At 40.4% G+C, this 23,326-nt stretch overlaps 3 protein-coding genes and 1 long non-coding RNA gene across 17 annotated transcripts in view; 2 read left to right on the top strand and 2 right to left on the bottom strand.

Moving 5' to 3' along the window:
* The window catches only part of LOC140632017 (uncharacterized), a 52,286-nt gene extending 47,125 nt beyond the window's left edge, over window positions 1-5,161 (bottom strand). For 2 of the 5 annotated variants that reach the window (XR_012029524.1, XR_012029523.1), the window contains exons 1-2: window positions 3,995-5,117; window positions 3,225-3,333 (exon numbers count right to left, since the gene is read on the bottom strand). This is a non-coding gene — a long non-coding RNA (uncharacterized lncRNA). Of the gene's footprint in view, window positions 1-109; window positions 3,334-3,994 lie in introns of those variants that run through there. The other 3 variants (XR_012029521.1, XR_012029522.1, XR_012029520.1) reach the window with 3 other exon arrangements.
* On the top strand, window positions 606-2,234 carry MRPS16 (mitochondrial ribosomal protein S16). The gene is made up of 3 exons (XM_072823584.1): window positions 606-825; window positions 1,254-1,514; window positions 1,989-2,234. The coding sequence occupies exons 1-3, from the start codon at window positions 621-623 to the stop codon at window positions 2,120-2,122; spliced, it is 600 nt and encodes a 199-aa protein (XP_072679685.1). The 5' UTR covers window positions 606-620; the 3' UTR covers window positions 2,123-2,234.
* Window positions 3,785-9,806, top strand: DNAJC9 (DnaJ heat shock protein family (Hsp40) member C9). The gene is made up of 5 exons (XM_072823583.1): window positions 3,785-4,657; window positions 4,793-4,933; window positions 5,730-5,984; window positions 7,998-8,084; window positions 8,431-9,806. Exons 1-5 carry the CDS (start codon window positions 4,478-4,480, stop codon window positions 8,545-8,547), a joined length of 780 nt encoding a protein of 259 aa, XP_072679684.1. The 5' UTR covers window positions 3,785-4,477; the 3' UTR covers window positions 8,548-9,806.
* The window catches only part of FAM149B1 (family with sequence similarity 149 member B1), a 77,729-nt gene continuing 64,159 nt past the window's right edge, over window positions 9,757-23,326 (bottom strand). For 7 of the 10 annotated variants that reach the window (XM_072823569.1, XM_072823567.1, XM_072823575.1 and 4 more), the window contains 7 exons: window positions 22,111-22,235; window positions 20,032-20,138; window positions 17,482-17,706; window positions 15,305-15,428; window positions 14,933-15,055; window positions 12,226-12,304; window positions 9,757-10,961 (listed from right to left, as the gene is read on the bottom strand). In XM_072823569.1, coding sequence (XP_072679670.1) covers window positions 10,888-10,961; window positions 12,226-12,304; window positions 14,933-15,055; window positions 15,305-15,428; window positions 17,482-17,706; window positions 20,032-20,138; window positions 22,111-22,235 — 857 coding nt within the window. In that variant the 3' untranslated portion in view covers window positions 9,757-10,887. The remainder of the gene's footprint in view (window positions 10,962-12,225; window positions 12,305-14,932; window positions 15,056-15,304; window positions 15,429-17,481; window positions 17,707-20,031; window positions 20,139-22,110; window positions 22,236-23,326) is intronic. The other 3 variants (XM_072823568.1, XM_072823571.1, XM_072823572.1) reach the window with 2 other exon arrangements.

Raw genomic sequence — 23,326 nt, 5'->3', positions numbered from 1 at the left:
ATGACAAAGGAACTATCCCCCTGGATGACTGCATAGCAAAACCAGAAATAAAGACTCCTCTTCCTTAATTTTTTAAAGACGGTGCAGATAATATGACGGAGACCTGGGAGACCAGGTGAGAGGCATTTTAATAAACACAGAAGAATAAAATAAACCTTCCATTCATTTACAGTCCTCGTAACGGACGTGGCTCTAACGCCGCTTCCTTTTAGAGGCCTTCCGGAAGCACCAAGGAGGCTTCAGGCTGCCTCCCCGCCTCCTGCCCCAGGACTGAGTACTGACCACCCTTACGGCCTCTGGTGTCATCGCAGCGCCTCCCCACGTGACCGGGGGCTTCCATCCGGCGGGAACCGCGCCCCCTCAGCCTGGCGTTCGGAGCTATGGCTCTAGCCAGGTGCGCGAAACACGTGCGCTGGAGGATGGATTTGTGGAGCACTTTAGCCCTTCGGGCCGCTCCCCAGGATCCTCCCGATACCGCTCGCTCCGCCAGGAAACCACAGTCCAGCGAAGGCCGACAGCGCCCACACAGGTTTGCTCACGCTTCCACCCCAGCGACACGCAGGTTACAGCGCGACTTTTTTGCGGCAGTTTAGGTTCGTTAGGGTTCACAGCGTTGCATTATGGGAAATATAGGGGCGGGAGAGCGGAAGGGGCGGGGCAAGTGGGTCCTGCGCTTCCCGCTGCGAGGCTCTAGGCTCGGGGTGTCGCGGTGTGGCCGTCTCCGCGTTGGTCCTCCGCCCCGCCCGACGGGCGGCAGCGCGCTCGGAGGCGCGGCAAGGGGCGCACGGGAGTCGGCGCCCGCCGGCTGCACCATGGTCCAGCTCAGTGAGTGACCTTCCGGGCGGTCGCGGGGGCCGGGAGCAGGGGAGCCGATGAAGCCGCTCTCCTAGGCGAGCTGGAGGCAACCCGAACCTGCAGCGGCCGCACTGCCTTATGTCTGTCCGTCGCCTTAGGTTTTTCTCACTGAATCCTTCCCGAAAGTCTGTAAGTGGCTTTCAGTTGATAGGTGAGGCAGCTGAGGCGCCGCCGTGGTCTCTGTTACAGGCGGGCTGGTGTGGAGCGGCTTCAGGCGGTCGCTCTGGCTGCAGTGCATGGGAGGAGCTTCACGAAAATGTAGTAGCCAAGCCGGGTCGACAATAATGGGTGGATGTAAGGATGGATGCTTCAGTCGAGGAAGGGGCTTGTTTTATCTGCCTCATTTTGTTCCTCTTATGTACTCGGTGCTTGTGTCCTAACGACTTCTCTCTCTGCAGCTCCTGTCCTGCGCAAGGCCTACCACGGGGGCCACTTAACCATCCGCCTTGCCCTGAGCGGCTGTACCAACCGGCCTTTCTACCGCATTGTGGCTGCTCACAACAAGTGCCCCCGGGATGGCCGTTTCGTGGAGCAGCTGGGCTCCTATGATCCACTGCCCAACAGTCACGGGGAGAAAATCGTTGCTCTCAACCTAGAGCGGATCCGGCATTGGATTGGCTGTGGGGCCCACCTCTCTAAGCCTGTGGAGAGGCTTCTGGGTAACTCAGCTCTAGATTTGCTTCATTGAGGGGATTTTAAATTGAAGTCCGTTTCGGAATAAGAGTTAAGAGTGACTTTCGTTACCTCAGGCTGCTCAGGGCTAGAGTGAAAACCCGAGTTGTGATCTAATTGTCATTTTGACTGGAGACCTCTTTTGTGGGCTCTTTTAGGAGACTTTTCAATGAATGGGATTTTGTGTTGAAAATAGTAATAGCTTTTCTTGAATGAATATCTGTCTTTTTTTTTTTTTTTTTTCAAATCAGGACAATAGGAAGTAACATCCATTGTCTCCTTGTAGTAAATGGAGGGGAAGGACTGGGGGGAAGAGATAAGACAGTTTGGCAAGAGAGGAGCAGGTTTTAAATCCATGCTGTAGGTCAGGTCTCTGTTAGACCTCGGCTCTGTAAGGCTAAGCTCCCAGGGAAACCCTGGTTATACCATGTTATAATGAATGAAAATCCTGTTGCTTTTAGGTCTTTCTGGCTTTTTCCCTCTGCATCCCATGATGATCACAAATGCTGAGAGGCTGCGAAGGAAACGGGCACGTGAAGTCCTCTTAGCATCTCAGAAAACAGATACAGAGGCTACAGAAACAAAAACCAGCTGACTTCAGTGAGCAGAGAACATTGGGAGAAAGGTCAAAGCCATCTTAAAACACCTGTGCAGAGCTCTTAGTTTTATTAGATTTGGAGGTCAATAAATGGGAGTTTTCTGAGTCACGCATGCTCTTCTGGCCTGGCTTGAGCACGACTCAGGGAGAGATTTGTTCTTTCTGACATAGAGCTGGTCTAGGTACTAATTAGCTTTTTCAGCCTTCATCTGGAAGAGACAGTGGCTCTGGGGTGTGCTGGAGTTGGGCTGGGCCTTAGAACTCTTGGACAACTTTACAATCTGCTGCTTTCTAAGACTTCCCCGTTTGAAAGCTCCAGCCAGCCTGTCCATGATCCATCCTTGCAATTTCTTCCTTAATCATTTTTGGTCATCCCACTAGCTCAAGAATATAGTTACTTTGCTTATTAATATTTTGTGTATGTGAAATTGTAGATTTACATTTTCTTGTTTGACTCAATCTCAGATTTACAAGGGTAGATTTTTTATGAGCTTATAAGCTATGATAGCATACTTAAGAATGAGAAACTAGAAGAAAGGTAATAATGAACAATACCTACATACATTTTTGACCCTTTACAACTAAGATTATTTGTGAGGATTATAAGGTATCATGAAAGTGGGAAAGATGGTCTCCCTTTGTATTGATGGGAGATTGAGGTTCAGGGGTGGAAACATGCCCAACGCCATCTATTTTGATTTGGGCAGAGCTAAGATTCAGACCCCAATACGCATACCTGGAGAGCCCTTTCCAACATATTATATGGTCGGGGACAGGATTGGTGTGAGATGAGTAAAGATGAGGGGCTTTTCAAAAGTCCACTTAAAAAGCCAGTGATATGAGGTTTAGGTGTCGTGAGTTTGGTAACATACATGACTGACTGTGGCCCAAGCCCAAAATGTCACATCTGCTTCACCAGAATTGCAGGACAATCACAAGCATGGATTACAGGGGTTTTGTGCACACTATAGATAATACAGATTTCAAATTCTGGCATAAGACTAGGATGTAGAAAATTTATAGAGGAGATACTAAAGCCCTATCAATGTACCAACTTATTTTATTCTCTGGGTTTTATATACTGAGAACAGTTACCAACCATAATGAGTCAAGTCTCTCCCAAGGTTGTCACTGGTTGGCCTCCCTTGCATTGAGGGGACTTCAAAGGCAGGGCAAGAACAGCTGACTACTTGGATTTGATCTTGGATCTGGGAAAGAAGAATGCTATGAAAACTATGGGCACTCTGGAAGTTAAAAATAATGTACTCTGGAGAGTTTAAGATCTTTGGATAAACTAGTTGCTAGAGCAGAGAATGATCATGAAAAACACTGACCAGTAATGGGAACTGCTGGGAAATGGGTTAAGGTATTTTGGACTACTGAGTTTCCACCAACTCAGGTATTCACTTTGTGCCCTGGTCTGTCTGTCCCCTGTGATGTGTATAGACATACTCCCTGTATGAGCTCATCCTGTCCCTGATTTCCAATTTTCTCTAGCTCTATGCTTGCTTTGCATCACCTGGCACAGTTTCTCACCATCTTAGTTGATTACATCAGCTTACTTATGTTTCAAATCCAACATGCTCAAACCCAGCTCTGCACTTTAGAAAGCATTAAAAAAAAAAAAAAAAAAAAAGCCTTTGCTTCAGCAGCTTTCTTTTTTTTCTTTCTTTCTTTTTTTTTTTTTTTCAGCAGCTTTATTTTTACTCAGATGAGGGTTTGGTCATGTTTTCTTAACCAAAGTGGAAGGTGATAAGGAACTGGAAGGTGAATGGGAATGATTCTGTAATGTTACAATTTTTAAAAGACTAGTATTTTGTGCTTTTAGTTTAGGCTTTTTTCTTGCAGGAATTAGGGAAGAGTACTTACCCAGCAGTCCCAACCTGTAGGTCTTAGAGTTTGTGTACTCTTGTCAGGATCATTGAAAAAGAACAACATTGAACCATGTCAGGTCTTCAAATGTCGGTGTTATGAACTTTTTTACTTAAAAAAAGGCAAAAGGCAATGTATGGTTCAGACGTAATATGGACATGCCATCTATTGAATGAGCTGCTGCACTGGGACACCGGGGAGAAGATAATCGCCAGATTTCTTAAGGGGAGGAGGGTGCAGCGGCCCCGACTCCCGCTCCGCTACCCAACACGCGAGGTCCCGCCCGCCGCTCCGACCTTCGGTTAAGTTCTGGCCACGCCCCCACTTGCAGCTGCCGTAAAGTGCGACGTCGTGGCCACGCCCTTCCGGCGCCTCTTGTGACGCAGTCACTCCCGGGTTTTTTTTTGCGCGGGAAAAGGAGGCAGTCTGAAGCTGTACCCAGTGTCGCGGAGGTTGCGGCGCCCTCCCTGGCTGCCGGCCATGGGGTTGCTGGAGCTGTGCGAGGAAGTGTTTGGCACCGCCGACCTGTACCGAGTGTTGGGCGTGCGGCGCGAGGCCTCGGACGGTGAGGTCCGACGGGGCTACCACAAAGTGTCCCTGCAGGTGCACCCGGACCGGGTCGGCGACGACGACAAAGAGGACGCCACCCGCCGCTTCCAGGTACGCGAGCCCCGGCTCCGCTGGCTGCCTGGATTTCTCTCGATCTCCTGGCCTGGTGTTTTCTAATCTTTATTTCTCGCAGCGCGGTTGCAGTGAAGGATGCAAGGGTGACTTTTGGATGCTCTTTCCTCGCAGATCCTCGGGAAAGTCTATTCTGTTTTGAGCGACAAAGAGCAGAGAGCGCTGTACGATGAGCAGGGAACAGTGGACGAAGATTCTGATGTGCTTAACCAAGATCGGGACTGGGAGGCCTATTGGAGGTTACTTTTTAAAAAGGTAGAGGAGTCTGGAGGTTTCTTTGATTATTCCAGTCATTCATTAAACAAACGATATATTGAAACGCTTTAAGGTATTGCATTTTGTGTTGTGTAGGAATGAGGAATTTGTTTCATTTTCAAATACAGATAAATATGTATACACACACGGGCAAGTATTTCCCAGGAGATAACACATTTGAAAAAGCATAAATCACACATACATTTACTGAAATGAGTATTTAATTTCCTGCTGATGTAGAGCAAGTGTAGTGAAAAAGGTGAGGGTTTTTTATTTTCTAAGATAATGCTCCGGGGTCGCCTGGGTGGCTCAACGGTTGAGCATCTGCCTTCAGCCCAGGGCGAGATCCTTGAGTCCCAGGATCGAGTCCCAATCTGGCTCCTTGCATGGAGCCTGCTTCTCTCTCTGCCTCTCTCTCTCCCCCTCTCTCTCTCTCTCTCTCTCTCATGAATAAATACATAACATCTTTACCAAAAAAAAAGATAGTGCTCCATTTTACATATCTCTACCTGTAAGTCCTGAGTTCTGGGAAACTTCACGTAAATTTTCCTGGTCTGTAGTTTAGTAGTTGTGAAGATTGGGGGGAGAATTCTGGAAAAACTTTGGCATAGAAAGCGTGGTTCCAAAAAAAAAAAAAGCGTGGTTCCTTGCAACAAATTCAATTCAAGCCACTGTTGTACTTGGGAAGAAACATCTCAATACCTAAATCTAGTTTTACTAGTATATTTTTTTTTAAATAAAATTCTCAATAAAATAAAATTCTCACAGTTAAAGTATATATCTCTTGTTTGTCCAGATATCTTTAGAAGACATTCAGGCTTTTGAAAAGACCTACAAAGGCTCTGAAGAAGAGCTGGCAGATATTAAACAGGCCTATTTGGATTTCAAGGGTGACATGGATCAGATCATGGAGTCTGTGCTGTGCGTGCAGTACACAGAAGAACCCAGGATAAGGAATATTATTCAGGAAGCCATTGATGCTGGCGAGATCCCCTCCTATAATGCCTTTGTCAAAGAATCAAAACAAAAGATGAATGCAAGGAAAAGGAGGGTAAGATTTTGAATGCTGTTAATTTATATCTTGATTGCTTTTAAAAATAATATGAAGGTATTTACAATAATAGAAATATATTTAAGTTTATTGAGACGAGAGTAAGGATTAACTCTATAGTTATATAGCTCTTTTCTTAATAAAATGAGCATACCAGTTCATCAAGAGCAACTTTTTTCCCTAGTATGTTGTGCTCAAGAAGATTTTGCTATGTGGATTGTTTAATTAATATCATCTTAAGATAGCACTGAAATATTCTTCATATGGGCTAGTTCTTTTAGCTTTTTCATGGCATTGCTCAAAAAATAAAGTAATGGAGTCCAGATACAAAGGGTGGACGGACAGTGGTTCTCAGTTAAGAGACAGGGAGAGGATGGCTAAAACTTTTTTTTTTTTTTTTGACTCTGTCTTGTGCATACAGATTTTCTGTTGTTTTTGTCCAGATTGATTCTTAAATTGGACCTAGAACATACATTTCTAAACAAATGATTTAGTTTATTTTGATGAAAGTGTCTTCCCAAACAAGCTTTGAGAGGAACACTTGTGAAGAATCAAGAATTGTGGCTTCTGTATCTTATTAAACTGTGGAATTGGTGAGGGTAGGAATGATGGCAGAGAAAAGGAGCTTAAGGATAGACAGCTGAGTTCTGGGAGGGCGTGGATTCAAGGTAGCTAGCTTGTGTCTTGTGGGGAAGACCAGACTGGGACTGAAGTAACCATAACCTGGCTTTCCCAGTAGGAGCTCAGTGGAGAGCAGTCTAAGAATTTAGATCTCTGGTGGGTACCTGAGGTAGGTTTCTTATTTTGTATGGCTAAATTGGAGGTGGAGGTAGTTCTGCAGTTTTGAGTCAATATACATACAGGGGGAAGCTGGTGTGTGTGTGTGTGTGTGTGTGTGTGTAGGCCCAGTGGAATGTATATCAAGATTATCATTTTTGGGGGTGCATCATGACTGGTTCAGTCAGTAGAGCACGTGGCTCTTAATCTCAGGGTTGTGAGTTCAAGCCCCACTTTGGGCATGGAGCCTAGTTTAAACAAAAAAAAAAAATCATCATTTTGGCTCATAGGCTACATCTGTTTAGGCCCATGCTGACAGTTTAAGTTGATAATCATTTTCTCTGGTGAAACTGAGTACAACTGTATCCAATAATAGGATAGATATTAGCTTGAAGCTTCCAGAGAGTTGGGGGCAAGCAAATGGCATAGTTTTTTTTTAGAGAGACTCCAGCAAGCCTGGGGAGTAGGTATGCAGTATTAAAAGAAAGAAATTGAATACAAGGACTGAAAGTAGACAATGGAAGCTCTGTCCTTCTATTGGACTAACAAAATCCTAATGTATCACCATTCCTAGTATTAATAGCATTCATTGCTATTAGAAAATTTACTGGGGTTTGGAACCTGTTACAGTGTTGTTGAAAGAACGAACAAAACCATAATCTTTCCCAAGGTATTCTCGTGGTATTTTGCAATCCAGTGCCCTAGGAAAATTTGGCAGAAGGTGGCTTTGAAACTAGATAAAGAAAGGTAAAAACTGAATTCATTAGTGTCTATCCTACTTGGGAATTTTAAAGCAGGGTTAATCCCAAGGTACTGCCACTCATTACATGTAGTAAAAAGTGGGTTTCCAAAGGAGAGGAATTTGAGATGCCTGTATCCTGGCAACATTTTTTAAGGCATCCTTGGTTAAATGACCCTTCCTGGCTCCCTGGCATTTTGTTTCGTTCTTCTCACCTTGTGGTTAATGAATTCTAAGCTACTTGCTACCCTTAGCTAGTAAAAACGGGAAAACTCAAATGTTTATTGGAATCAGATCTACTGCACGTGCTCAGTGTTGTCTTTTAATGAATGACATATTTATGCAGTTGTGTCCTCCTTATCTATGCAGTTGTGTCCTCCTTATCTATATAATCCTCAAATTGAAAGGTTCTTACCATAGATTTGCTTTTGGGAAAGAGTGTATATTTTTAGTATATGTTAAGTTGCCGTGGAGTCTCACATGAGTTTCTGTTTTAGGCTCAGGAAGAGGCTAAAGAAGCAGAAATAAGCAGGAAGGAGTTGGGCCTTGATGAAGGAGTAGATAACTTGAAAGCAATCATTCAGGTAAACTTGGCAGATTGTCTTTGAAGGTTGTCACTACTTTCATGTTCTGATTTACTATTGATACTTTCTTTAGTGTATGATGTTGTGGGTATTTTGCTTCTTTTAAGACATATTTCATGTACCATGTTTTCATCCTTTTAAAGTGCGTAATTCAGTGGCTTTTAGTATATTCATCTAGTTGTATAACAGCACTAATTCCAGAACATTTTCATCACCTTAAAAAGAAACCCTTTGCTCATTAGCTGTCATTGCCTATTCTCCCTTCCACTAGCCTTTGACAACCAGAGTATTTTTGTCCCTGGATGGCCTTGTGTTTTGAAAGCTTGTGTTTTAACTTCTTAAACAGAGCAGACAAAAGGATCGGCAAAAGGAAATGGACAGTTTTCTGGCTCAGATGGAAGCAAAGTACTGCAAACCTAAACGAGGAGGGAAAAAAACGCCTCTCAAGAAAGAAAAGAAATAATGGAATTTTCTCATCAAAAGCCCTTAGGTGTTTGTTGGTGCCATTGTAGGCAAGGTACAGTCAAGATTTGAAGACAAAAGTCAGCCCTGCCCTTCAGAAAAGTTGTCTTTCCAGCCTAAATTATTGAGGTCAACTCTGTAGACAAAGCAGAATCTCAGCCTGATTTTAGTAATCCTAGAAATCCTGATATTTTTTGAGGTCCTGTATGAAGGAATTTGGCGGTGATTTTTGAGGGAGTGGGGGAGAGTAGTGTACTTCCTGGCAGCACTTGTCTCTGTGGATCTTCTGTACAAGGAACTCTTGTCTAGAATGTGGGTTTGTCCCGTACTGCCTTTAGCAGTTGTCATTTTGCAGGAGTGTGCATACAGCTGCAGAGCATTCAGAGTAGTGTGTGTGTGTGTGTGTGTGTGTGTGTGTGTGTTTATTAGAACAGTAACTCTAGCTAGAACGCTTTCAAAAACACTTGCTGGATATGTCTTTCAGATGTTTGCCATTTTGCTTTCAGGGTTAATATCCTTGAATAGATCCTCTCCTTTTTGTTTTATGAAGCCAGGTTTTATACTCTTCACTTGAAGTATAGGAGAAACAGATGTTAAGATTACTTCAGGTGTCTTTGTAAGACTTAATACATGATGAAATAAACAAGTTAAAAATGACTCTTAAGTTGTGAGGTCTTTTAAATGATCTCAGTGATCATTTAAACTATGATTTAGAAAAACTATAGATGCTGTTCAGAGAAGAGAGAAAAAAGTAAACTGAGTCAGCTTCATAATAGGTAGCCAGATTTACATAACATACAGAGAAGTTGTCCTGCCTGTAACTATTGAATGTCTGTCCTTAGGTGCAGATCTTGTTTGAACTTGCTTCCTCCTCTATAAAAACGTGTGGGAAGTTGGGCTAAATGACTTCTTAGAGGCTTCTTCTGACTCCTTTAACTTTGAAAGGCAGGCCATCTTGATCCATTGGTTTGTTATCATGCACTTATGGTATTGATTTGTGAGAATAATGCAGGGATGTTTACTTACATTTAGTTGAATTGGTGTGTACTCATTGGAATATAGAAATTTTTTGGGCAACTGATCAACTTAAAATCTCTGAATTACAGACTTATATATTCAATACCATATGCATAAAACAACCCTTTTGTTACTGAGTTTTATGTATGATAATTTATCTGAGGTAAGCACATGACACATTCTTAGTCTGTGATTACAGATTAAAAAATACTCTTTAATTGTATTAAAATATAATTTAATGCACGTTGTTTGAAGCATCTGTCTTCATCTGATACATATTGATATAATTAAAAAGTTACCCGTTTTCCACTCTGAAGATTTACAGTACGATCTAAAACTGATATGATCATCAAAATTAAAGTTGAATGAAATTTAAATAGAATAAATTTAAGCTATAATTAAAACCACTGCTGCATTTATGAGTGTCCTCCCAAAAAGGTCCATGGTGAAATCAGAAGAATGCTGAAGGTTCTGCATTTCTGCTCTTAAGATATGTTTATACTAATTACCAGTTTCTGAAATTTTAAGGTATTGCTGGCTCACTAATCGATCCTATAAATTTTTAAGTTTACTTAGAGTTCAAGGAGAAAATTTGGTAAGGTGAGTTAAATATATATATATGATTACTAAAGTCCTGTAAGAAGAAAAGCATAATCTGATAGGAAGCGGGCATTGTGAGGTTGAGCTGTCCTATCCGAAAATAAATATACATTATGACTTATTACATAAGTTACTTTATACCAGTATTCCACATTTGTATCTTTAGTTAGCTCCTCCAAATCTCTTTGTAAGATTGGACATCTAAAGAGAAAGCTGTAGGAATGACTTCTGTTGGATAAGTAACTCAGATTTTTGACAGCTCTGTCTCCTAAAAATGCCTTAAAAATGAGTACAACTCTCCAAAAATTCATACAAGCAGAAGTATTCTGGAGCCATTGACAATATCAAACAATCATTTGCTGCTTTTTGTGTATGTATAGCCTCATAGAATCCTGTAATAATTGAACCTGATCATTGTTAACAGACAACATGCGCAGTGATTTGGGGATAATTATTCATTCATTACATCTTTGGGTACAGATTTTACTGTCTAATAGAATAGGTTAACTTAATGCTGAAAGACAGTAACTAGAGAGAGAAACAGTACCTATGTAATCTTTGGCAGATACTCTTTTTTTCTCAGTTATACCAGATTAACGCGTCATGAAGATGGTTTTAAGTTGTCTCTTATATACAAGCTTTGCATCACAAGATGACTGAACATTGATTCGTGAATTTTTCTCGCGTGTTTCCTGCAGCCTGAAGCAGGTTCTTCTCATTTGCCCTATGGTCCCTGCCTGGTTCTAGAGACTGGTCCACCTCTGTTTTGAGATTTTGTAGATCCATGTAACTGAGGACCTGTCAGACAAAGATGACATCATAGAGTAATGTTAGTAGACATTCTAGATTTGACCATCTCAAGTTCATATCTAAGGGCTTTTTTTTTTTTTTTTTTAATCTTTATTTATTTATGATAGAGAGGCAGAGACATAGGCAGAAGGAGAAGCAGGTTCCATGCACCGGGAGCCCGACGTGGGATTCGATCCCGGGTCTCCAGGATCGCGCCCTGGGCCAAAGGCAGGCGCCAAACCGCTGCGCCACCCAGGGATCCCCTAAGGGCTCTTTTTGTTCCAGTTATCAGTCAGACTTAAATTTGGAGACTGGGACTAAGTAGTAACATATTTTCACCAAGACAATAAAAACTACATTTGCATTCTACCATGTAAATTCAAAACATCTATTAAGGTATGAAACCTAGTTTTAGAGAAGAGCCCACTGATAAAAAAAAAAAAAGGACTAATATGTCTGACTTCTCTAAATATTACGACTGACCATCAATAAGGCTGAATGTAGTAACTAGCTCAGAGGCAGCATTGCTTCTCTATGAGGACTAATCCAGGGAAGAGTCTGTTGAAAGCCTTCAGAGACTACCAAGCAATGCTAATAGGAAATGAACAAGAGAATTCATTTGGATGACAGAGATGGTTTGAGGCAGATTAATTTTAACATCATACTTGATTAATCTTATTAACAGGAAATATTTAAACTGCCTAATACTTCCGAACTTCACTGACAACATCATGAGAATGACCGTGATGGTGATGAATTTATCTTTATAGGGAGAATTAAGATATTCTTAAATTTTCTACCCTCCTATGAAAATACAATCTATTAGAATATGACTTAAAAATCAGAACAGTTAATGGGATGGACTCAGACTCAGCATGTCTTAGCATTTTTAAATTTCTTTTCTTACCTTGGCCTAGCAGGTTAACTGACCAAAGTAGTTTATTCTATGGCAATATAGATTTTGCATAATAAAATCCGTGCAGTGTTTGAATGTTATCAAAATGACTTACTTAGCTTAAACTTCTTAGATTGAAAAAATAGTTTGCCAGAGTGGTAAGAAGTTAATTTACATATGGGAAAACAAATCTGGAACATGGCTGTGAGCAATAGAGGTCTCCTCTATCTTTATTATTATACCATTTCCAAAAGGAATTTGAGGTGAGTTACAATGATGTAGGGGAACAATATAATAAAATCCGGAGGGAGGGAAAATAAACCTAGAACAAAGGCAGCATCTTAACATAGTCACATAAAATAAGAGCCATGGTCCCACCTGTCACTGCAGATCCCCTACCAGGTCGGGCCTGATGAGGATACTCAACTGCACAAGAATGATGGTACTGTGTATCTGGCTGCAGAAACAAAGAAAATATGACACACTTCTTACAATGTGACATTTCCCAAAGGATAATATATTAGTAGTATGTTTACAAGGGAAAACCTTGAAATCAGACAGTATTGTAAATGGCATTGTCTGCCAATCTGAGGGACAAGTTGGCTGAGTACACTCTTGTACATCAAGTAAAAAAAATCCCAAGCCAGGGACGCCTGGGTGGCTCAGCGGTTGAGCATCTGCCTTTGGCTCAGGGCATGATCCTGGAGTCCTGGGATCGAGTCCCACATCAGGCTTCCTGCATGGAGCCTGCTTCTGTCTGCCTATGTCTCTGCCTCTCTCTCTCTGTCTTTCATGAATAAATACATAACATCTTTTAAAAATTTTAGCACTTACAAATAATCCACATGGTTTAATATTTCTAAGCGTTTATAATTGGCTGCCAAGGAAATTTTATCTAATTTCAACAATCTGCTGTTTAAAACAACAATGGAGCCTTTTCAGCGACACAGATACCCATCACTTCACCTCCATACTTGAAATGAGACTCAATATGAAACCCAAACATTTCAGAATTATTTCTAGGAATTTAAAGATTTTCAGAACAGCTGAAATAATGAAATGCAAATATCAAAAAAAGTTGTGAATGCCGTCCCGCTGGTGCTTCTGGAATAAAAATTACCCCTCTCCGTTCTCTGTCAGAGCAATGCAATCAAGAGATTTCAAGAATTTTTTTTATGGTGAAGCCCCCTTTTTTTTAATTGGGGTCACCAAACTTCTTTATAGAGGGCCAAAAAGTAGATATTTTAGGCTTTGTGGTACATACTGTTGCAGCTATTCAACTCTGCTGTTGTGATGGGAAAGCAGTCATGATATGTAAGCAAACGAGTATGGTAGCTCTACTCTACAGAAACAGGAATTTTTGTGGTAAGCCAGATGTCGCATACCAACGGTTTGCTGACCCCTCTTCTAGAGGAGAACACCAGGGGGAGCTGAGTGCTAGTCTGGAAGTGCCCCGCCAAGAACTCCAATCTAGTGCTCTGAGTACCCTGAGCTGTCAACTACTCTCCCTTTGCATGTCAGCACATTGGGAGAGAAATAGCTAAGGAAAGAAATTCTTGTATTGTTATAAACATCAGAAAAAAGAAACTGAAATGTCTTAATGTGTTAGTTTAATTCTTAAGGCAACCAAAAATTATTTTTTGGCAACCAAAAATTAAATGTTTTATAGAGAATCTAGCTGTAGAATATAATCATCAAACACTGCTCAACAAATGCTCTGAATCAAATTATGAGAAGATGGATTAATAGAGGTTTTCAAACTTTCTAGGGTTCACATTAAGATTCAGAAATGCTCACATTTTCCTTTAGCTCCTGTTTTGGTGAATCTTCCCCTAAATAAAGCATCTTGAAGTCTGTTGAATAATGCCCCCGACCCCCAATCCCCTATCCCCACCAAAATTTATGCTTACCTGGAACCTGTGCATTTTACTTTATTTGGAAATAGGATCTTTGCAGATGTAATCAAGGTAAGATGAAGTCAGATTAGATTAGAGTTAGCCATAAATTCAGTGATTGGTATCTTTATAAGAGGGAAATTTGGACACAAACATATAGGGAAGACGGCTATGTGAAGGCAGAGGCAGAAATTGGAGTGATGTAGCTGCGGGCCAAGGAGTACCAAGGATTGCTGGCAACCACCAGAAGCCAAGAAGAGATAAGAAAACCTCCTCCCTAGAACCTGCAGAAGGAACATGGTTCTGCTGACACCTTGTTTGGACTTCTAGGCTCTGGAAATGACAATAAATTTCTGTTGTTTGAAGCCACCCAGTCTGTGGTAGTTTGTTATGGTAGGCCTCGGAACTTAACATGCTGTCTCATTAATTTGTTCTCACCACTCTCGGTGGTGGACTGTATGGTGCTTTAGGCTGATACAATTCACCAGTTAGAAGTTGGAATAAGTGGGCTTCAGATACCACCATCCTGGAAAGTGGTATTGGATTGGAGGTCCCTGGCTTCTGGGCACTGAGTGGTTCCAGATCCCCAAGCTCTTCAAGCCGCCTTGCCACAAAGCAGATCAAGTGGGGTTGAGTAAGGTCAGTGCATGACCTCCAATCTCCCAATAAGCTTTTTTTCTATTACTCAGTTAAAAGTAAAAGGGCCAGTAAATGGACATTAAAATGGTAAGGCGATTTGAGCATCTCAAACACCAATTTAAAAAAAGATGAAAGTCCTGACTTGGCATCCATCAGTCCACATAATTTGATACCACTTTTGGTGTAACTCCATAAGAGCAGTGTTAGAGAAGGAGTTATGCTGATTTGATGTACTGGAGTTGAATTTCTTTTTTTTTCTTTTTTTTTTCTTTTTGCTTATTCTCAGAAATATTAACATTTAACAATTTAAGTTGTTTAGAATTTGTGACTAGGCATTTTACCATTTTCATTTTACCTTATTACCTTTTCTTATTTTCAATGGCAGAGACCAGTCAGAATTTCAATAAAATGTACTTACAACACTATTTTTATTGTTAAGAGTCTCTGCTTTTACTCTTGGTTGGTTAAGGCACTATGTGAAACCTTAAGTCTGCCAAACTAGTTTTTTTCTTTCCCCAGCTGTCAAGACAATAGAGGAAGTATGTCACTACCAAAAATGACTGAGTTGTGTTGGGCCTGGAGAAAAAGTCAGGTAGTAGCCTCTCCTGGGGCTGCTGATAGTTAGGCTCATCCACCACAGCACTTCGAGCTCGACTGGAGTCACCATGGGTTTTCTGCAGGAGAGACAAAAATTATAGAAACTGTTAAAACAACTTGTAGCAAAAGCTATGCATGTCCTCCATCAACCCAAGTAGGTATGGTAACTGCAGGCCAAGCAGCTCCAGTTCCATTGTCAGAGTTAGGACTCAGTTTGTACTTCTGACAAAAGGTATTATAAATCAATTCCAGAACAATGGACCCTGCAGAAGTACTGCCCATGAGGTTTTATCAGCACATGGAAAAGCAGGAGGAGAAAGACGTACCGTTTGTCTTTGTGGCCCCACAGAGCTCAAGTGTTCCACTTCAGCTGTCCCAATAGGGGGCAGCAGATTGTTTCGACTCATGGGCATTGGTGAGGGAGAGGAGAGCGAGTCCGTGGCTACTGGGCTGCAGATCCCACCAGCAAACACCAAGATATGAAAAACATAAAGTTACCACAATGCAAGCAAGCTGATTTAGAATCAAATAAATGAGGGAGATGAGTTTAATGTCATGCACAGAATGCTTTAAGTTGCCTATGTTTTTAAGTAAGGCAGTCACAGGATTTTGGAAAATTAGAGTTTGGGGGATTTTTTCATAGTATTTTCTGATTTTTGTTGAAACTTTTATTTTGGGCACACAGCAGAAGTTGACCCTTTGTCTCAAAGAATGCTGGACAAAAGCAGTTTTCCCTGTCTGGTGTTAATACTGGGTGTTAACCTATCAAGGATTTGTAATTTCACATCTGGTGGAATTCTCCACAGTTCTGGGACTTTTGGTTGTCCTTTTCAGTAATAACAGTAGTCCTTATCTACTGTTTTGCTTTCCATGATTTCAGTTACCCATGGTCACTGAGGTCCAGAAGTAGATGATCCTCATTCTGACGTATTGTTGGAAGGTCACGAGTAGCCTAATGCTGCATCACAGTCCCTCCATCATTAACTCACTTCATCTCATCACGTAGACATTTTATCATCTCACATCATCACAAGAAGAAGAGGAATAAGTGTGGTACAGTAAGATACTATGACCACATTCACATAAATTTTACTCCAGTATATTATAATTGTTCCACTTTATTATTACTGTTAATCTCTTACTGTACATAATTTAGAAGTTAAACTTTATCATAGGTATGTATAAGAAAAAACATGTAAGGTTTGGTACTATCCACAGTTTCAGATATCCACTGGGGGTCTTGAAACCTATACCCTTGGATAGGATGACTATTGTAATTAGGATTCCCAGGCAAAGTTCCTAAATGTTCCTTTTATGGTATTTCTAGTGGTTTGTAGCATTACTCATACTCAAGACAGTACCTAAAAATCAATGATACTTTCACGTCCCAAAAGAAAGAAGGTAATTTGTTTCTTTCCGCTTTGAAGAAACTGTCAGAAGGTATGAAAGATTAATTATACCGCAAGAGAGCTCATCTTCAAGTAAGTGAATCTATATATTAATATCAACATCAACATAAAATAGATAAGAAAAACCTCCAGTCCTGACAAAGACTTTTGGTTGTTAATGGACATTTCTTTTAGTGAATCTTTTGGGATAAATTAAAACAAACTGAAAAATCAAAGTCAAGAAATTACATGTGCTTGATTTAAAAGCTGAATTCATGATCTTATACACTTGGTCATAGTCTTAGAATCATACATCCTAAACTGTTTTGTGAATCAGCAACTAATGAAAGAATTTTATTTAAAAGTAGGCTTCTAAGTATTTTTTACAAGGCTCAGAGTGAATTAAAGGTGGCAAAAGGGAAGAAAATATGGTTAGTGTCATTTCCTAAGAAGTGCTAAGGGATATTTTTCCCAGTATATAGACAAGTACTTATTTGAGATTAAAATGTTATTGTCAATAGAGTGAGCAAATCCCAGTGGTCAGAAAAATATTAAAGGGGAGTTAACTTATTTTGGGATGAATTTCACTGAACATGTACTCGCTAAGGAAAATGTTTAATAAGATACATATATCTTATTTCCTTCGATCAGTGTCACTGAAGTATTCTAGCCAACATTTTATTTGTATAAGTAAAAATCTTTAACAGGAAGATCCAATATCTGAATTGTATTCAAATTTAATCACATTTCTTTTTTGGATTTATTTTATTTTATTTTTTTTTAAAGATTTTATTTATTTATTTATTCATGAGAGACAGAGAGAGAGAGAGGCAGAGACACAGGCAGAGGGAGAAGCAGGCTCCATGCAGGGAGCCCGACATGGGACTCGATCCTGGGTCTCCAGGATCAGGCCCTGGGCTGAAGGCGGCGCTAAACCACTGAGCCACCCGGGCTGCCCTCTTTTTTGGATTTAAACCAGTGTACAGTCCATCATGAGAATATGTAATGATTAGTTTTTAGGCATATGTTTTAGTCTTACACTTAAATTCATCCTCTCTATAAAATTCTTCATTAGTTTTATGACAGTTTCCAAAAATTCTGCTTTTCAAACCTACATTCGGGGTCCTCTGAGGATTTCTTCCATAGGTCTTGGCGTTCCAGCGCATGAATGGCTTGTGCTGATGGGATGAAGGGTACGTGGTGGAGGATTGCGTCTCCTGGCAGATTGTGCTGTGTATGACAGAGCTGATATACTGAGCTCTAGGGCTCGATTTGGCCAATTTCGAGATGAAAGGATGGTACTGGATCCAGGTCTCATAAGTAACTTGTCATCAAGATCTCTAGTGGCCAAATCAGAAACCAACAATGAAATGGACATTGCTCTGTATAGGGAAACAGGACTCAAAGGCTTAAACTATAAAACATATTCAACGGAGAATAAAGCAAAAGTAACCTAGTTTACACAAGTCACGTAATCTAGTTTAGGCATGAGAACATGTTCTTAAATACCTCATTTTAATTGTACAGGTAATTTACTAGAATGGAGATTTGGTTGGGAAAGCTCATCCATTATTCACCAGGCATGACAGTCACTTCTTCAGTGACAGGCTAACCTGAAGAGTACCTACTCTAGAATGCTTCCCAGAAGTTCATCCTAGGGACTGAGATCCCTACCATATTTGAGGCATTCTTTGTGCTGAAGGAAAGGCTTAGTTGAAAGGCAAATAACTGCTGCTTAGGAAGTGTGGTACTAGCGAGGTTCCTACTAGAAGAGGAAAATACTGAGCTCATTGGAGCCTGCAGGCATGGGGATTGGGTTCTTTGGAAAGCTGGAAGCTTGCAGACAAAGGATCCAGAGCCTCATGCTGCCCAGGGCACTAGGAATACGGTAGATCAGTTTGCATAAGCAATTGAAATACAACTTTTCTGTAAGTACTCTGGTAAATAGAATACCATGCCCAAACAATTAAGTAGCTTAAACTTTGCCCTACAGACTCAGGTTTTTATTTTTGTTTTTTAAGCAGAGGAGATATTTCTGTTGTAAGACCCCTGAGAGACAGTATTTGGATAAGGAAATGGAGAGAAAGTGAAAGAATTAAGCTCTACTACATGCTCTTTTGGCTTTTAGCAAGTTCCTCAAACTTGGTGACTGCTTTGGTCCTTAGTGCAAAATATACCTCAGCATTTGGAGGACCTTGAAGGGAGACTACCTACCAAGAAATGGAACTAAACCTTGAGTGTCAGTCACAGAGGTCGTGCTGGCCTTCTACCACCCTAACCATTCACTTACTAGCCTTTTCTTTGCACACCCTAACTGCTTTCTATTACAGTAGCTTTAGGACTTAGCTGCTCCATGCTTATCTTTATTTTGTCTTCGGGACTACTCATTCATAATCCTGGATTCAGTTATCACCTTTAGCCAGGTGACTTCTAGATCAATCTCCAAATCTGATGTCTTCCATGTTTCCGGTGAGATGGCTTGGCATTGTAAACTCAACACACCCCAAACCAAATGTATCTTTACCCTACAACAAACTTCCCTTGAGCTTTGAAATCTCAGAGCTGATTCTGGTTCCTCTATTTTTATAGAATCTGTCTTCTGGTGTGAATGTCTTCTAAAATATTCCATTCCTTTCTTATTCTTTGCTACAACTTGAGTATAGGCTTTTAGTAGCTGATGCTTGAACTCCTATATTAGACTCTTTACCTTCAGTTCCTCCTTCTTCAATCCAGTCTGTGTTCTTCTGCTATAAAATCTCTTTTAGATTCCTGACTTAAATACATGTGCTGCCCAAGTGAAATTGGGAAGTGTCAAATGGCATAATTACTTCAGAAAACTGTATGGCAGTTTCTTACAAAGTTAAACATACACTTACTGACCCAAGAAAAATGAAGCCCATGCAAGAATATATTTATGGTGCCTTTATGCATAAGAGCCACAATCTGGAAACACTCCAAATGTTCATTAACAGGAGAATAGATAAATCGTAGTATGTTCTTACAATAGAATATTATTTGTTAATAAAAGAGAAGGTCACATGCCACAACATGCATGAATGGATCTCAAAAACATGGCATTCAAAACCGTCCAGTCTGGTCCGAACCTTCATTAATTTCATAGTCTTCTTTCCACTACTCACACCATGATCTATTTTAATTCTGGAAGATGGTCCATGATCTTTGGTCAGAAGCATTAAAATTCTGACCTCTTTTCTCACTGTAGCAAAACTGGTCTGCTTTCCCTTCTAAAGAGTCTGTATTTTTTGCCTCCGAATCTTTTCCCACACCATTCCTTCTATCTAGAATAGTCTTGTTGCTCTTCTCTGCTTATCCAAACTCCCATTTTGAAGGAAAAGTTCATACTATAGTTACCCACCAAAATGCCTCACTTCTTTGGGACTGCCATGCATTCACTCTGGGTACCACACACTTGACATTCAGTCACAAAAATGCACTATTTGGTTGAGTCTCTTTTTACCCATGTCTGTCTTCTCTTTCCAGTTACATTATCAGAAACCATTTCCCTTTAATGTTTTTACTCCCCAGATGTCTCTTTGATTGCTTGGTATGTACTCAATATATGTATGATGATTTGATTTATCTTTCCTTCTATTTCTCAGTGATCTACATAAATTCTAAAGTCTTAAAAATTTTACATTTCTTACAGTAGCTTGTCCATTAGGGAGAGATTTCTTGGCTGTAGAGGCATCCCATGAACCAAGAGACCATTCACATTTGGCTGATGACCACTTGCTGCTTGACAGAGATTCATCTATATGTCAAAAGAAAATGTTACTTGGTTGGTGAAGACATTTTCTGGGTTTCCCAGCTTTGCCAAATTTTCAGATTAGATAATCTGTACATTCTTCTCCTATTCCCCCTGCAGCTAAAGCCCCAAGTCCACTGTCAAGATGACAAGTCCAAGTCCTTTTCTCTTCATTTCTAAGTGACTGCAGGTAGGGGAAGCCTGATCAACTGAGATGAAAGCAGTTAACAGCCACTCTGATAGGGGAGAGAGGACTTCATTCCTATCATTATTTACATTACATTAGGGAAAAAAAAAACCCTACAAAATATGGAACAAATATAGGGGAAAAAAAACTAGAGTAAACTCAGACATAATCTCTTTCGTCAATCTTATTTATGCTCTACACAAACTAATGCTTTTCTTTCATGAGCAGTCATGACCTCAATTCTGAAGCCTCTTTTTTTTTTTTTTTTTAAATTTTTATTTATTTATGATAGTCACAGAGAGAGAGAGAGAGAGAGGCAGAGACACAGGCAGAGGGAGAAGCAGGCTCCATGCACTGGGAGCCCGATGTGGGATTCGATCCCGGGTCTCCAGGATCGCGCCCTGGGCCAAAGGCAGGCGCCAAACCGCCGCGCCACCCAGGGATCCCCTGAAGCCTCTTATTAGCAAGAGTTCATCTTATCCTAGTGTTAGAAGGACTTAATCTTCCTTGGACTGACACTGCCACCTTGGGGTGCTGTTGATTTTCTCTGTCAGATCATCAGTGCCCTTTCTGGCCATCTCCTCCTCTGCCATACCATGCATTTTCCTCCTATATTCTCTCAGAAATATTTGAATTAATGCTTTTCCTTCCTTTGGTTATTAATAGCCAGAAACATGTAGGTTATTCATTACTTAGGCTACCTAACCCATAGTCAGATCACTTCATGTTAGAAGTATTTTATTACCACCGAAGGAACATTAGTTCACCAATTAATCCTCCAGTGTAATAAGATATAGATGGGCCTTGCTGGTTTTATTTTTAAATAAACCCTTGTAAATCCAGCAGCACAATATCAGGCCAGGATACAAAGCAAATACTAAATCTGGTAGTAAAGCCCAGTGTTGATAAGCATGGCTCAAGGGTTAGGACTCTCCCTCATTCTTTTTTTTTTTTTTAATTTTTTTTTTGCCACAAGTAACACTGGGAAACTATTAGGAAACAGCCTAGATAAGTCATGAAATCAGGCTCATCAGCCTTCTGCAAGAAATGGCCATGTTTATGCTTGTCCACGGACTTAACTGGGACTTCTTCCTTCCTTTGGTTTGCCTTTTATGCCTCAGTTATAATGAGTACAAAACCCCCCAAAAGCAAAAAAGTCAACAGATTGAAATATCAAAAATAAAAACCAGGTAGGCTGAGATAAAAAGGAACGAAATGGACAAAATCATAGGATAGGATGTTAAGGCCTCAGAAGATCTGAGATTGTTCCCCTTTCAGTCATATCCTTTATTCTTCCCCAAACAGAATTAGGCTACCACATAGCTATTTCTACATTACATGACATATGGATGACTTTTAAAAAGAGCTGACTGAAAATTATCAACCCTAATTTGCTATTAATTTTTTTTTTTAATTTCCTTGAGAGAGAGCGCGTGTGTGCAAGCAAGAGCTGGAGGAGGGGAGAAGGGTGAGAGAATATTAAGCAGGCTCCACACCCAGTGCAGAGCCTGCCATGGCTCTTGATCACACCACCCTGAGATCATGACTGAACTGAAATCAAGAGTCAGATGCTCAACCGACTGAGCCACCCAGGTGCCTTGCTATTAATTTTTAAACTGAAATTAAACATCATTGCAGAGTCACTGGATTATTGTGATAAACACATAACTTTACTGAAAAAAAAAAAAAAAACCTGAATCCTACATAATAAAATTAAAGCAAATAACCGAGCAAGCTGCTTCTGGCAAGAACAACCCTGGGTTCTCCAGGACTTCCCTGCACGGGACTTACTGGGTTTGAGGTTATGGGTGGCACCTTCGACTGTGGCACTGGAGGGAAGACCAGAGGTTGTGGCTCATTCAGCACACGGGGGCTTCCTGAAGCTGGTCTGGAGATGGCAGCCGTGCTCTCATCATCTGAGCAAAGGAGCAGAGTCTATAAGCCATGGGTATCTTTGGATTCAGAGCAAGACAGTGAAAAAAATTTTTCCCCAAGAATTCATAATCTAAGCCTTCACTCACTTTTGCAGCCCAATTTCATACCACCCTCATGTAGAAAAAAACCCATTTAAGAAGTTAAAGTGGTTTCCGAGGCTCATGAGGCAGAAGGAAAAAGATCTCTGGAGTAAAGCTGTCCCATAGAACACCTGGAGTTATAATATAATGGCTTCTGGCCACATGTGGCACTAGAGCCCTTAAAATCTGATTTGTTATTGAGGAACAGAATTTTAAATTTTAGTTAATTTTAATGAATAAAATGAATTTGACAAATTAAAATTTAAATAGCCAAACAGATTTGGAAAAGAAAAACTACAAAAGAGAAAATTGCTAAAATAAAAAACAGAACTAATAGATTAGATACTGCTGAAGATATTAATGAACTGGAAGAAAAAGATGTGAAGAAATAATTCTGAATTCAATCCAGAGGAAAGGAGATGAAAAATATGAACTGTACTCTAAAAAGTTAATTTTCCTGTATATAAATTATACCTTAGTTTTAAAAATGTACAAATAAAATCACAGTGAAACATCTTTTTACATGTTGACAATGAAATATTGATCAGTATCCTGATGAGATTGTGAACACAGGAACTTGTGTACTGTTAGTGGGCATGTAAAACTGGTACAGTCATGTTGGATAGTTTGGTGTGATCTAGTAAATTGAAGATACATATTCCCTAAGACCCAGCAACTCTATTCCTTTGTATATACACCCTGGAGGAAATTTTGCACATGTGTACCAAGAGAAATGCTCAAGATTGTTTTATAGCATCATTGATCATAATTGCAATACACTGGATTTGAGGATTTTAGCACTTCTTACCATCAGTTATGGCTCCAAAGCACAACTCAAGATAAGGAACCATGTTTCTGAGTAGAATTAATATGCACTTTGGGTCTTCATTGTTTGTAAATCACTTATATTATCAGTACAGTAGTAAACCAAAATGTAAACCAAATCTTGACAAAAATATCCAGTGAAGCTTGTTTCCCCATTAGCAAATTAG

This window comes from Canis lupus, chromosome 4, assembly GCF_048164855.1.
Source record: "Canis lupus baileyi chromosome 4, mCanLup2.hap1, whole genome shotgun sequence".
Taxonomy (NCBI): Eukaryota; Metazoa; Chordata; class Mammalia; order Carnivora; family Canidae; genus Canis; species Canis lupus.
Note: the sequence above shows the minus strand (reverse complement) of the source record. Positions and strands in the feature narration are given on the sequence as shown.